Raw genomic sequence first — 14,256 nt, 5'->3', positions numbered from 1 at the left:
CAATATTGACCGACTGGTAAAACGAAAGTAAATGGTTATAAACCTTTTTGACAGTATTTACTTCTCAGTTAGGCCTAAGATTTCTACTAATGCACGAACAACGCTACTTTCTTACGAACGCTTAGCTCTGTGGGAGTCTTGTTTTAGCCTTCTAGAGAAATACAAACGCCAAGATCAACTCTCAATAGGTATTACTTTTAAGCCATCCGTTGTTTCAAAAGTTCGACAAATCAAATGAAGGCCACTCTGTTGTATTCGAATTACCTTAAGGGGCCACTAATGCATTACAACATTTCTATCAACTGGACAAAGGCTGCTCTTTAGTACGCGTATTAACTCTTAAAGTCAGTCCAATCTTTTTAACATTCCGCCAAATTCAACAAAGCGGCTAAAACTTCCGATCACGTATTACGTCATAAAGTCAAAATTCTATTTCAACATTCCGGCAAATTCAACAAAGACCAACTCTACTCTACAACCCATTAAAGGCACAATTGGGGACCTTTTGTCAGATTTTATTTGATTATAGGTAAGCAATTACCAGTAATTAAGTATTGCGTCCTCGAATACAGACCGCCAGACCTGGACAGCGTCAAGGGCACGCGCGTATCGCTCTTGGAATCGGCTGTGTACACGTAGACATACTTATCACCTCCTGCACAAGCATTTCCAAATATTTACAACACCAGAAATAATAACAAGCACCTTCAAAATTTGCGACTTTATTGACGTTATTGCATAACACGTTAAAAATCTGAATTTTGTTATCTTTGGATGCCAATGTTTTCCTCTGAAATGAAGGGATCCCAACAATGGTGCTCTTTAAATTGAAATGTCTTTGCTCGCTATGTTAAATTATAAACTACAGAATAACAAAAAGAAACGGAGAGAAATTGCGGTTTGAATGGTTTATACTTGCATATATTGGTAGAGTTGGAAAATCCTGAAAACGCTACTCAGATTTGTACAACAAGAAAATGGCGCTTTAGGTAAATGTCATCGTGACCAGCCATCACAACAAACTGTTCGTACATGTAATCGATTATATAAACCTTTTGCTTGCGATCTGATACAGTCATCGTGGTCCCTCATTGCACGTGTACTATGACACAATATACCTGTGGATATGCTCATTATTGGAAACTCAGAGCGACCGAATGCGGGTTATTTTACATTTAATGTATTTATCAATGTGTACACATATGCTGCACTTCGTATATGTCTCTCTTCAAAAATTCCAAGGATCCTGTAACAATTCAATTGCCTATCTTTTGAATGGAACCGTAAACTGAGAAATATCTCCAATAATAATAATTAAAGTACCGTTTTAGTTATGATTAATCTGCTTGGTACGAAACTATCAGAAGAAGAGTAAAACCTGATACAGAGAAAATCGTCTTTAATAGCTTGATGTTATTCTACATATGATTTATCATTTTTTAAATGCCCGGGATCCGCAGGATAGCGTCTTTAAAAAGTTAAAAGCATGTGATTTAATTGACTCGAATCAGTGTCATTTATTTATTACATCTGCACTGAGCTTGCACCGTTCTCCTCTTCATGCGGGTAGCTGATGAATTACCAACGCATTCGCTAAATGAAGAAAAAGATACCAGAACTTGTAAATAACTAGAAGTTGGAAGCCAGCAATGATATGGAAATATATTCCTATCAGTCTGCTGAAAATTGTTGGATCTTATCTACCAGTTAGAGAACCTGGTACGGAACCTGTGAATATATTAAAATTTTTAGTGCTCAATGTATTAAATAATAGTAGAACTGTGCACTAACTTCAGTTTTCCTTCCCTTCTCTAATGACATATATTTTCACAATGTGCGACCGAACTCGTGTGCCGCAAATCTGCAATGTATGAAAAAAAGTCTTGACTTGGGTGTTAGATTAGCGTGAAAACATGTCTTGTATATTGACATGGTGCATCATCTTGAAAAATTATACGTTAGAAAATCTGAAAGCAGACAAATGAGACATGAGACATAGGCGTTTGCGTCAACTGCCACCGACAAGTGTGAAAACATCAAGTACATAATCTTTCTATGTGAAAAATAGCATTGAACGCGAATTAAAAGATTTTCATTATTGCCGATTTTCAGGTATCATATCACTGTTTACGACACCATAAACGCTTAAACTTCACATTTTAAGTATACGTTCATAACGACGACGGCCCTGGTTAAGGGTTTGTTTATCACGTGTGATGCCTGCCCCACATGCCAAATGATTATTCACCTATACTATATTTACATAAACGTATACATACAGATCCGGAATATGACATCTCATGTAAACTGAAGAAAATAAGCCCACAGTTTGGGCTGTGACATATGCCAAGTGCTTCCTCAGGCTGGTGGTAGTAGCAACAATTTACTGGTGGTGAATAATTTCCGCCGTCTACTCGGGGGGGGGGGGGGGGGGGGGGGGGGGGGTATTTGGCTAGAGAAGCCCCTGAAGCCAGATGATGAAGACGAGTCTGGTCTTTACAATGCAACCAGTTGGGCTTTTTTACAGGCCATAGCCGGTCACAATCTATAACTTATTAAGCTAAAAAATATATACACGTTTAATGATATGTCAAATGATTTACAAGAAATGATGATTATAATACAAATATCGGGGAAAAGTCAAAGGACAAAAGTTGTATAGACGTGAGGTCTCAGCGTTTAAATTGTGGTAGAAGTGCCAGAAAGCAACCTTTGCGATTGAATGATGTCCGACAAACTAACCGCCGCCACTTGAATAATCAAGTGAAAACAATATCACTCATGAAAGCTTCTGATTAATACCTTTCTGGAGAAGAAAGCGCCAAGACAGCGCCACTTCAGGTAGAACCAGCGAGACCGCCATTATCTCGCTTAAATTGGTGCTTGTTATGTTTTTGGACAACTGAGAAAGGAAGAAATAAATAGTCTTCCCATTTCATCTTCGGCACACCTTTTTCTAAATAGCAGTAACTGAATTACTGGCATTCGTCTGCGTATCTTTTCCACTTTAATTCTCAAAGGAAAATATAAATATGATCGCTCTCCATTGCTACAATTAAATCTTTCGGTCTCCGACTATAGGATCAACATAAATTATTGTTTACCTCATTTTTAATTAAAAAAATCATGGCTCTTTATTAAGTCCATTTCGTTTTAGGAGAGTTTATAACCAGTAGGTTAAGTTACGTGCTAATTTTCAACTACATATACATTGTGCAGGGTTGTAAATGGCAAACATATTGTATATATTAAAGAAATAAAGTCCATTTGACATGTGCGGATGGGTGGCGATTAAATGGAATAGTATATTAAGATGGCCTTCAAGCGAGGCAAGAGCAAATCACAACAAGTCTTATCTAATTGCTCTCTGTTTTCCTTTACTTCATCATTATTAATTTTCCTTTTCTTTCGCCCAAAGACGTGCAATCTGTTGCTCGATCTGCGTGTTTATTCATTGTATATATCAAACGAACCGGCGGCTTAAGGCGCGAACACTTCTTGGCTAACGACTCTATTGTTCTGAGACCCGTCTTTTAAGTCCAGCTAACATCCTGTGGTTTTTAGCCGCCTCTTTACTCCTGTTTTGTTCTCGTAATCGCATGACCGCATGGGGACAGAGAGTTGAGTAAGGTGAGTTCTTTCACCCTCCTCAAACGAACCACCGCTGGTTATTATTCTAATTAAACAATCGATGTTTTCGCGTATTGTTTTCACACGTGAGCTCGGCGTTCACGGCCGCGTGCCTGTGATGTAAGGCCGCCGTTCATTTAAGACCGACCTAAGCCGCCAAAACCCTTGGGGCATTTCAAGTGCTGCTTTCATGGAGTGTTGTCCAGCACTGATTCACTGATCAGCAATTATATCCCCGTCAATCTGCGCGTTCGTCCCCCCCTAGGGGAGCTTAAGCGAGCGGCGTTGTCTTAGAAGATGCCGACGAAGCGGTCGCTAATTATTTAACAAGGGGGTTTGACTGCCCGTAATTATGGCACGTGTAGCATGAGTGCCGTCTGTTAAAGCTTCACTGGATCATTATCCGAAACCCGAGAAGAAAAGTAAAAGACAGTTTTGATTTTTAATAATACACCACTTCCTTTTGATTGCACAGTGAATCTTTAAAAGCTGATATAACAAATACTTACGCTCTTTTATAATCACTCATGCATTTCATCCTCCTTTCCTTTTAATCATAGGATAAAGGCATTTTACAAACTGCCACTACACTCCTACTAATAATCTATCCATGTTGTGTTGCATGTAGACAGTACTACTGAAACTCAGCCTTCTAATTTTTTTAGTTGAACACTTCTACCGACATCTTTGCTAAATGGTAAGAAAGGGACTGACTTGTCCAAGTGACTCTTTTGAGTCGTCTGCCAAAATTTTACAAACAGGAAAATACAAATCTATATCGTTTCAACTTCAGTAAAAATTTTCGATTGACCTTTAAAATATATTTCATAACAAAACAAACGTCCCCTGTAGCAGATCACGTGACTTGCCACTTATCGTCTGCAACAGGTTAGAGCGAAAATTAATCCTGGCAGGACCGGAACGCTGATGAACTTCAAACGTCCGTGGTCGCCACGGGCTGTTGAACTGATGAAGATACCACCATAGTCGCCATGATGACCACGCTCAATGGAAGTTCCGTGCCATACCTTCTGAAAGAAGCCATTCTGAACTGGGGCTTACTGTCTGCAAAATACTAAAAGATATCACCCGCCTTCGTGACGCGGCGCAAAATCTTGTCGAGTAACGCCAAAATATCTTTGATCAGTTTTGCCAAAAAATTATTGTTGATATCTCTCTGGTTTTGGTCTCTGCTCCCGGTTACGTTATATTACATATGGCGTTTTCTCGTAGGTGCTAAAATACGGGTAGTTATTCATTAACCATCCGAATCTGGGGTCAACACCATTCATATCTAGGTTCAACACGTTCCGGACCTCTTCTTAATCTTCCCGATACCTTCTGAACCTTATGTCCATTCTTTTTGCTTCTGTCCATTCTTTTTGCTTATCAATAACAGATTTTTGAGAAGGACCAGAAACAAAGAGAATTGATAATTAAAGATAAGTACAATAATACACATCTATTTTGTAATCAACATATGCTTCAGAGTTTAGACACATCGGTTAATAACGAGTATATAGTCATTATTTGAGGGAAACTTCTCGGATACAACTGTGAAAATCAACAAGAATTTGTTGCATATTAAAATTGGCATAATCATAAAGAAACCGTAAGTTATTGGTATCCACCACCCCTCTATCTGCGCTTGTAGATTGATTCAGAGTGCGTCTTTCACATTTTACCATTAAAAAGGAAAAGAAAAACTATATTTACTCCGTTATTTTCTCTACTCTACTCTACTATACACTAAGCCCGCTGTGTGAAAGTCCTTGCATTTCCTTTATCATACATAGTAAAAAGTGCCCTTAGCCTTGTCGTTAAAGCGGAGATGACACCTAACACCAACATGTCATCACCATAAGTACAAGTCTACAATATATATATAGCACTGGAGACAACAGTTGAATCAAGCCAACTACTATCACGTTTTCATCATCTTGTTATAGCAAAATGATGCCAAAGAATACCGTTCCACCTTGGCATAATGCAAATTGACTCATTGGACACTGTTTTACCTTCACCAAAAGCAACCTAACCAGGTATGTTTATTTGTGGTCCATATGTATTAGGGGGACTCTAACGTGGCTGTTAATGTATTTAAGCAAGGTAAAATAATCCTACACAAGACCTACTTATTTATTTATAACCGTGCTATAGCAACAGTCACATTATCTGCAGGCATGGAGACACATTTTAATACTGATGTGTCAATTACTTAAAAAGCACAAGTTTAATATTTGGGCATTAACTTAATTAAAATACAAAACAGCCCCCCTTCGCTATTCCTCGATGGGTCTTATCCCCCGAAAATTCTTGCCCTCACGCTTTGGTTCCCTCCATCTGGCTCTCTACCCGTTCCCACGGTCTTGGAGGCGATTAAATAGCTCGATAACAAAGACCGAAGGTGTGCATGTCGCAAGTCAAAGCATCAGCTTTGTGTACACTGGGCCTTTATCGCTAAACTTTGCCTGGTGGGCGGGGTTTTCCCACAAATTCACACAAAGCGGGGTCGCGTGCAAGTAATTGCGGACGACCAAAGGTCCTGGGTGATTGACAGGCAGTTGACCAATCAGAATTGAGCTGGCACGCGCCGACACCGCGGGGAGGTGAATCTCGACATCCGATTGGTTGCTTCTGTCGAAATTCCAGCGGACGAGCGACACATGCCGCCACACGAGTTGTATAAGAATTCCCTGTGCCTACATTTTCCCACACTTACATGCCCATACATCTGGTCTAACGGAATTCCATACACTTAATCATGGCCGAGAAAGCTTCTCATACGCTCCTCGGATCTGCGGCTCAAGCTAGAAGGGTAAGTTAAAATTTTGCGTTAATTCAATGGCGGTTAAAGCCAATTACTTCATATTGCGTTAGCAAGAAAAAAAAATCGTTACGGTGACCGATACCGTAACGGATGATCAGGTTGACGTGCATGATTTGGCGCCAAAATTAGGAGGCGTTATCATGTTCCGGTTGATCAACTGATCACGATTTGGCGCCAAAATGAGTCAAAAAGGAACAAAACACATTTGGTAATTCACCTGTGCAGAAATATCCAGTAAAAACTAGAATTGGTAATGAATAATGAATTCTATAACATAAATGTCAACATTATCTTTTTCGCTTCAGACAAATAAACCACTAATGGAAAAGAGGCGACGCCAACGAATCAATGAATGTCTCTCAGAGCTGAAGTCCCTGGTACTACAAGCGCTGCAAAGAGATGTAAGTATAAACGACATGTAATAATCGGATCATGAGATGACTATCTTCACCGTTGCTTGGATGTTTTATTCACTCAGGGATATTTACTTAGAGGATCATATGGAGCAGTTATTAGCGGTCTTAATTACGAGTTTGAAACTAAAATTATTTGTTTTTACAAAATGCAGCGTTAGCGTAGGCTCTCACACACGCCACTAGAAACCACCCCAAATTGACTGTTTTGACGCTTACACCCTCCATTTTGTGAAAAACAAATAAAAACCTTTGGATTATTGGTCTTACTAAACTTGGGAGGGAAAACCTGCAATTCTTTTTATGGCACCAACAAGGGACATCTTTACCATTAATAATGCATTAACTTGTTCTACATGAGATCGGCAGCCAGACCACCTTGAAGACCCTGCCCTGACCGTCACCAAATTGTCACCTATTAAAAGTCATCAGCTGGTGACATTATCAACCACTGAGGACGAATTACTTAATATTCATAGCGCGCCCCGGCGAACCCCGGGTGTGTACACAATGGACGGCATTTGAACAATTTTGGATCAAATTGTATGTAACCGGTTTGATGTGTTAGTAGCATATCATTACAGTTCTGATGTGTTGACTCCGCCGTGTGTACTTGCTTTGTAGCGACCGGGAAGAATAAACCGGTTCCAGGCAGGCGCGAGACCGATCTGAAAGTTTTTTATTTGTGTGAACGGAGCAACGGTTTCGCATTTTAAGCCACGTTCCCACGCTCGTCAGAAAATAAACGGTTCATTTTCCCTCCACGGGTCACCGCTGTGGCACGCGCTAGCAGACGTTAGGGTCACGTGGGTCAGGGTGATGTGTATATTATGGGATATGATCATCCCCTAAAAAGTTGCTATACAAGGCTTCTATTGTTCCCGAACAAGGTGGTCGGTTACATTTCTATTTACAATTCAGGTTTTGTCCCAACTGTAAAAATATCCAGCAATCAAAGGAAAAAAAGAGAACTTTGATACGCTTGTGTGCCATTAGTCCCCAAAATGAAGGGTTCAGTTTGTTTTGGCGTGTTCTGTTTGTTAATTGATAGCTGAATTTTGGAGTCAACTCCTGTGGTTAAAGAAAACTATATCATTAAGGACATCTCGCTTCTTTCTTTTCAGACATCACGGTATTCAAAGTTAGAAAAGGCGGACATTTTGGAGATGACAGTGAAACACTTAAGAACAGTGCAGCGCCAGCAAATGACAGGTAAATAGTTTAAATGATTATCATGAAAAATGTTCTTGTTTTGAAACTCAAGATCTTAGCACTTGCATTGCATTCAAACCAAGATTTTGGCGTGGGAGGGAGAGATGATAAATAATGTAAACTGGTGGAGGTGATAAATAATGTAAACTGGCTTCTAAATAAAGACACCTTTCCTCATCTGGTACACAATGGAAAGAGTGCGTGGGGTAGCAGAGCCTCAGATCTAAGTTCGATTAAAGGTTCTAAATCAAGCCAATCTGGAACTGTGAACAATGTAATAGTTAAACCATCTTGGCACAGGGCAGTTAAACGTGACAGCTTGTTTGAATACTTGAGGCTGGCAGTTGGCATATTACAAGGTGGTTCTCCCGGTGAATCTAACAGTTACTCGCCTACCTCGCTTCCTTTGTAATAGAAGAACTCGAGAGACAATGGGGAGATAGCGATGAGCAATCTTCATCGCGGCAACCGCCTGTTGTAGGCACAGCTGTGCGCCCAGCTATTGTTTTAAACAACACATGAAAAGGATGGTGATGAATCACACATGTGTTTTGCTAACACAGATGTTTTGGAGTGAAATGAAAAAAGAGAAAAAATATTTGACCGATTAGATGCCAAGATATTTTATCTCTGGTACTTGAGAGAGATAATAAAAAACGCCCTTTGTGGATGTATTGTCAACTCGGCGGCCAACTGCCATAGGTTAAATTTCATTATACCGTTTTGTTCACAATTCTATTTTTTGCTTGAGAATGTATATAATATTTCTTAATTATAGTTTAACGCTATTGGAGGTTAGACAAGAGCAAAAATTCACTTTTTAAATCGATTTTAAATTCCGTTATTCCTTTTCGTTACAGCTGCAGTAGCCAACGATCCTAGTGTGCTGAGCAAGTACCGCGCTGGCTTTAACGAGTGCGCTGGGGAAGTCTCACGCTATCTTCGCTCTATCGACGGTCTCGAGGAAGACGTCCGGCTAAGACTCCTTAACCACCTGGCCACGTGCACGCAGAGGGTCAATCAGCAGAACGAGAACGTGCCACCCCCACCCAAAGCCTGCTCTCCTCCCATGGGTACACCAACGCAGCAGCCCATCTCCGTCCAGATCCCCAATGTCAACACCGTGATCACCCCTCACAGTCTACCATTCCAGAACTTCAACAACATTCAGCAGCAGCAACAACAACAACAACAGAAGACATTATCGTCTCCACAGTCGACTTCAAACTTCGCTGGGACCATCCAGGTCATTCCAAGCACGCTACCAAATGGACAAGTGGCTTACATTCTCCATAGTCCAAACTTCTCAACCCCTGCAACGAATAACAATAATGACACTATTTCTAAGGCACCAATTACGCCTACAGTTGCAAATGGACACTTAACAAACGCTATTTCAGTTTCGTCTTCCAGTCTTCCAGTGCTGGTGCCTTCTCAGAATTACCAGACGACATGTCAAAACAACGCGGGAATCTACAGTGTAAATGTCGCATGTCCCGCAGCACACAACCGCAGTCCCGCACCCGCCAGCGAGCCGCCAGTCGCTGTATCTCAAACTCTAAGCCCTTACGTTATGAAAGACCAAAAACCATTTTCTCTGGGAGTCACAGAAAAGGAAAGAAATATGTGGCGGCCGTGGTAAAAACTGAGAATTTCATAACCCAAAGACAGAACAAATATGGGACCAATGATGCTTTTCTACAAATTATTTTTATACTCCAGAATGCCAAATAAAAATATTCAAATATCATAATGATTTATCTTTCTTTGTTTTGTCTATTTATGAGTATTACATAGTTGATTAAGTAAATGTTTGTTGTCCAACAGTTCTTAAGATAACTAACATTTTCAATTTGGTCGGTTAAAGTAAATCGTCTTCAAATATTAATAACGCCCGCTAATCGTTAGGAGAGCGTCTTTAAAAGTTACTTATCAAAATTCTCTTTGGTGACGCGGAGATTCCAATTTATAGTTTGGCTACCGTCTCATTACTGCCTGTGAACATTCCAGGGCTTCTGGAATATTACTTTCATCCCTAAGGAAGCCGTTAATGTTGTCCGAATGTCAGAGAACTGTATAAACTTTTATTAACTAGCAGAAATGGAGTAGAGTCGGGTACTTTACATTGGTCACGACAAAGCTGGTATCTACTATGGCTATATGCTTTATTGGACAGTGATTTCCATGTCTGTTATCTAGTCCGTATAAATTTCAGTAAAACAATTAAACTGTTTTTCCGTGGCAAAAAGGCGTAGAGATGTCTGCCAAAGTTATGCAAATGGAGAGAGGGAGGAAGAGAAAGGGGAAGGGGGAGGGCAAGGTCGTATCAGACGGGAATAATGCAAATAAGTTCGACCACAGATCTTAGAGAAAGAAAGGCGGGGGGGGGGGGGGGGGGGGGGGGGAGGTGATGACAGGCGGCTTCAATAAAATGAGTTTACTACGAGGGTGAACAACTAAGTTGTTAACTTTTCAACTGACGGTCAGCGTCATGCGGTATGGTCAGTGATATTAAACTGACCGGAATGGTCACCGTTATGGAGCGGCTGGTCTCAGTCAGTCGCGTCTGTTTCAATAAAAGTTTATGAAGAGTCGCGTGTTAAGGTTTTTGGCAACGGCTATCAAGTTGAACAGTCTGGGTATTCTTGTACGATTGTATTAAAATCTTCTGTTATTCTACTATTATATACCCTATTAGTCTTGACCATTAGAAATATTGGAAGAAAAGAAAAGCCTTGAGGGGAGGAAGAGAAATAGCGCTTTCCAGACGACCCCTGGACGCAGTCGAATTGTGGGCATAATTGACTAATGCCTTAATTGATTGATGTACTTGTAGTCCCTTATTTAAAGACCATTTTACGTGTTTTCAATTCAAGTTTTCAAACATCAAGAAACAAACATGAAGACGGCGCACTAGTCAATGGAAAGGCAATCACGCAACGAGGAACGTGCCTATTAATTAGACCAAAATTCTAAAAGTATTCTGGAATATACTCAAGAACCATTTGCGATCTTTTTGTAAAATATTCTGCCTTCTTAACGAACGTGACAAGCATGGCATTTTTACGATTATTTTACGAAACAAGCCATGCAAATTGAAGTCACATAAAAGAAATTCAGTAAAGGTCCACCTGAACTGTTGACAAACCCAGAGATTTATTTACACGTTTTAAAGCACTTAGTAGCACTAAAGAACTCGTTGAACCTCTCACAAAAGAAGATAAGTTATACAACCCAGAGATTAATTTCACTTAACGCAGATATTTTTTTTAATTTAGACTGTGGCTCATTCCCAATAAAACTACCGGTCTACATACATCGATCCAACTCCGCTTGGAGTCTCGCCGAATAAAACCAGTTTAACAAATTAACAGATTCACCTTGCGTCACAAATAATGATCAACGTTATAATTCTTTCATGCTTGTCAGATTAATGAAGTCGATCTCGTCTTTGGCATAAAGCATATTAAATACAATTCTCAAAATTGGGTAATTTTTCTGTCTTTGGGAATATCAGAAACAAAGCAACAAATAAAAGGAGTAGTCTTGGAAGTCCGAATTGATCGAAACGCTAACTATTGTAGATCTTGGGAGCGGTGTGCTATTAAAAAAAAAAAGGTGTGAAATGTTAGATACTTCGGTATGCTTGGTTTGACAATACTCTGATACTATCTCTCACCGTCGGTGGCACTCCGTCGCTGTCAAGATAAGGAACGCGTGCCCAGACGCTCCGGATTGGACGCCAGAACCTTTTTCAGGAGAGTGAACTTACTCCTTACCTGGCGAATTGTTCGGTTTTTGACTATTAAATTCTTATAACAGAAAGGTGCAAAGTCGTAACGTAATCGCCGAGCTTTGCACAGAAGAATGTCGTTTTTTTTGACTAATTTTAGAAAGCTATTTTCTCTACCTTCTCAAAGGCCCTTCCCTCATACAGTCATACCGTATCACTCTCTCTCTACTCCTCTTCACATCTCTTCCCCTTCCCACCAAGATCTAATATTCGACGTGTGATCATAACACCATAAGCCTCCCTAAGTGGTAAACTGATAAATCTCTCGTCGTGTCTACCTTTCTCGCGATAAAAAAGACTAGCGGGGTATTAGACAGCGAGACTGGGACCTTGGCTACGGGGCTCGTGGCTGTCGGCACCGATTAGGTTAAAGCTAAAACTACTTAATGGGTTTGTTGATGTAAGAAAGTTATCCCCTCAGTAGGGGCGCGGGTCGAGACCGCCCGGGACAGGGGGAATGTCCTCTGGTACCTGTCTCCAAAACGAGTGCGGGTTTCCCGCGAGCATTCGTGAAACTATGATAATAGAGAAATAACTATGTGGACTGGCAATAACACTGTTTCTCAGATTCGTGGATCCTGACTGTGCTGTTTACTATGTTTTTAATAATAAAGAAAAAGGGGACCGATGGTAAAAAATGCATATAACCAAGCTTGCTTAGATTAAGGTTTTTAAAATTATACAGATATTTCTTTTTCGTATGTTATGAAACATTGCTGTTACATGTACACCTGCAGTAAAAGGTATACAGATTGTCAAAAATGTCTTTTCAAGAATATGTTCCGCGTGCGTTTCTTTTTCTAAAACTGTTCAGAAGGCAGTCAATTTTGAATGCTATCGGGTCTTTAGCATCAGATCGGCACTAGGATTTACCTGTAAGATATTTTATGTAATTCTCGTCAAGAAATGCGTGCAAAAAAAGTACTGAATAGCCTCCTCGAAACTACAGCCATTGTATAATGACTTCATATGGTCAACTTCCCCGGAATCTTGTCCTCGTTAACAGCAGGTGTGACGGTTATCATGAGTTACATGTTAAATTACCGTTCTCCTTTACTTGTAAGGTGGTCCGCATACGAATTAAAGATACACGTGTTCTTCAGTTGCTTCAAAACACAGTGCAGGCACGCGCAGGTGGCCGTGAAGTGAATTACTGTGAGTTACGCCATATGAGGGTATCGTCTAAATTACAAGAACACTGGTATGATTTAATAACACGGTGTTGTACAAGATGTAAAAGAATTAGAGAAGCTACTGGTTGTGGGAGGGGAAGGAGGTGGGGTTGGGAGGGGGAGGGGGAGGAAAAACTGATCTCTCCCTTCTATCTTGATGTGATGCAGTCATAAGTACAAAGTACTCTCTACCTATCCTTTACCAGGGCCGCAGTTTTTGTGTGGACATTTTTTCTGATGCGCAATTTAACCAGATACATATACAATGGCGGATTTAAAGGGGGGGGGGGGGGGGGGCAGGGTGTCCTGACCCCTCACCCCCTTTCGATTTCTGAAAAATCACGCCAATGGTACCCTCATGAAATTAGAATTTTGACTAGCTGGATAATGGTTCTAAACCGTATCAAATGCCCTCAAAAATACCAACCGCCAAGGGGGGGGGGTTCGGATGTCGGCTTCGCATCCACGTAACCACCCTTCAAATAATCCTGGATTCGCCCCTGACATATGTGAATAGCTAGTGTAAAGTCTATCTGTGAACCTAGTAGACGGTGCTCTCTCCCCCCTCTCTCCCAGGGGCTAGCTGGAAGGTGACTCCCTGTACACACAGTACAGAGGTGTGCACAGTAATTATCGAGAAAATATATGTAAACATCTGGCGATGAAGATTTGCTGTGGCCTGGTTGAGGGTAAGTACTGGTACAAGGCGTGAGGGGTATGTTTGCAGCTGGTGCATGCGTGCACGTGTGCGTGTTCAAGAGGAGGACCTTGTCATTAAGGCTGTAATGAGAGGGACGATGGGTCATAATCACAATACTTTGTTTCTTGCAACATGCACCAAGTACTACACTCCTATGACATCAATCACCTGCTTGTTCCTAAGCATAGAATTATAGCAAAAACGTCGAAAAACGATCCAACCTTCTAGCGGCAAAAGTGGCACCGTACCATGTAACTATGCTCACCGCATACCCGCCCTAATCAGTGACCATAGCAATTAGCGACCGGCCCACTAATTAGCAATCAGGTTCAACGTGTTTGGGGGAGGTGACGAAGGACGGAGATGCGGGTGAAAGTGAAGATTGGGCGGCCTATCATTATCACTATAACTGTTATTACGCTTTGGTCATCTGTACGTCATTTGTTGGTCATTTGCCATTTGTCGGCTCCTGATGACCACTGATGATGGACTCAAATGAGGTACAA

At 40.9% G+C, this 14,256-nt stretch overlaps 1 protein-coding gene and 1 long non-coding RNA gene across 2 annotated transcripts; one reads left to right on the top strand and one right to left on the bottom strand.

The window, feature by feature from the left end:
* Positions 1–706: 706 nt before the first annotated feature.
* LOC147759810 (uncharacterized) lies at positions 707–2,420 on the bottom strand. Its single transcript, XR_015330966.1, has 2 exons — positions 1,792–2,420; positions 707–1,593 (listed from the first exon to the last, which is right to left on the bottom strand). It is a non-coding gene; the product is annotated as an uncharacterized LOC147759810 (long non-coding RNA).
* A 3,844-nt stretch (positions 2,421–6,264) lies between these two features.
* On the top strand, positions 6,265–9,841 carry LOC106162840 (transcription factor HES-4-A). Its single transcript, XM_013540270.2, has 4 exons — positions 6,265–6,448; positions 6,766–6,861; positions 7,998–8,085; positions 8,946–9,841. The coding sequence occupies exons 1-4, from the start codon at positions 6,395–6,397 to the stop codon at positions 9,725–9,727; spliced, it is 1,020 nt and encodes a 339-aa protein (XP_013395724.2). The 5' UTR covers positions 6,265–6,394; the 3' UTR covers positions 9,728–9,841.
* The last annotated feature ends 4,415 nt before the right edge of the window (positions 9,842–14,256 follow it).

Source organism: Lingula anatina, chromosome 9 (assembly GCF_051362555.1).
Source record: "Lingula anatina isolate TDL-2025a chromosome 9, LinAna3.0, whole genome shotgun sequence".
In the NCBI taxonomy this organism is placed as follows: Eukaryota; Metazoa; Brachiopoda; class Lingulata; order Lingulida; family Lingulidae; genus Lingula; species Lingula anatina.
Note: the sequence above shows the minus strand (reverse complement) of the source record. Positions and strands in the feature narration are given on the sequence as shown.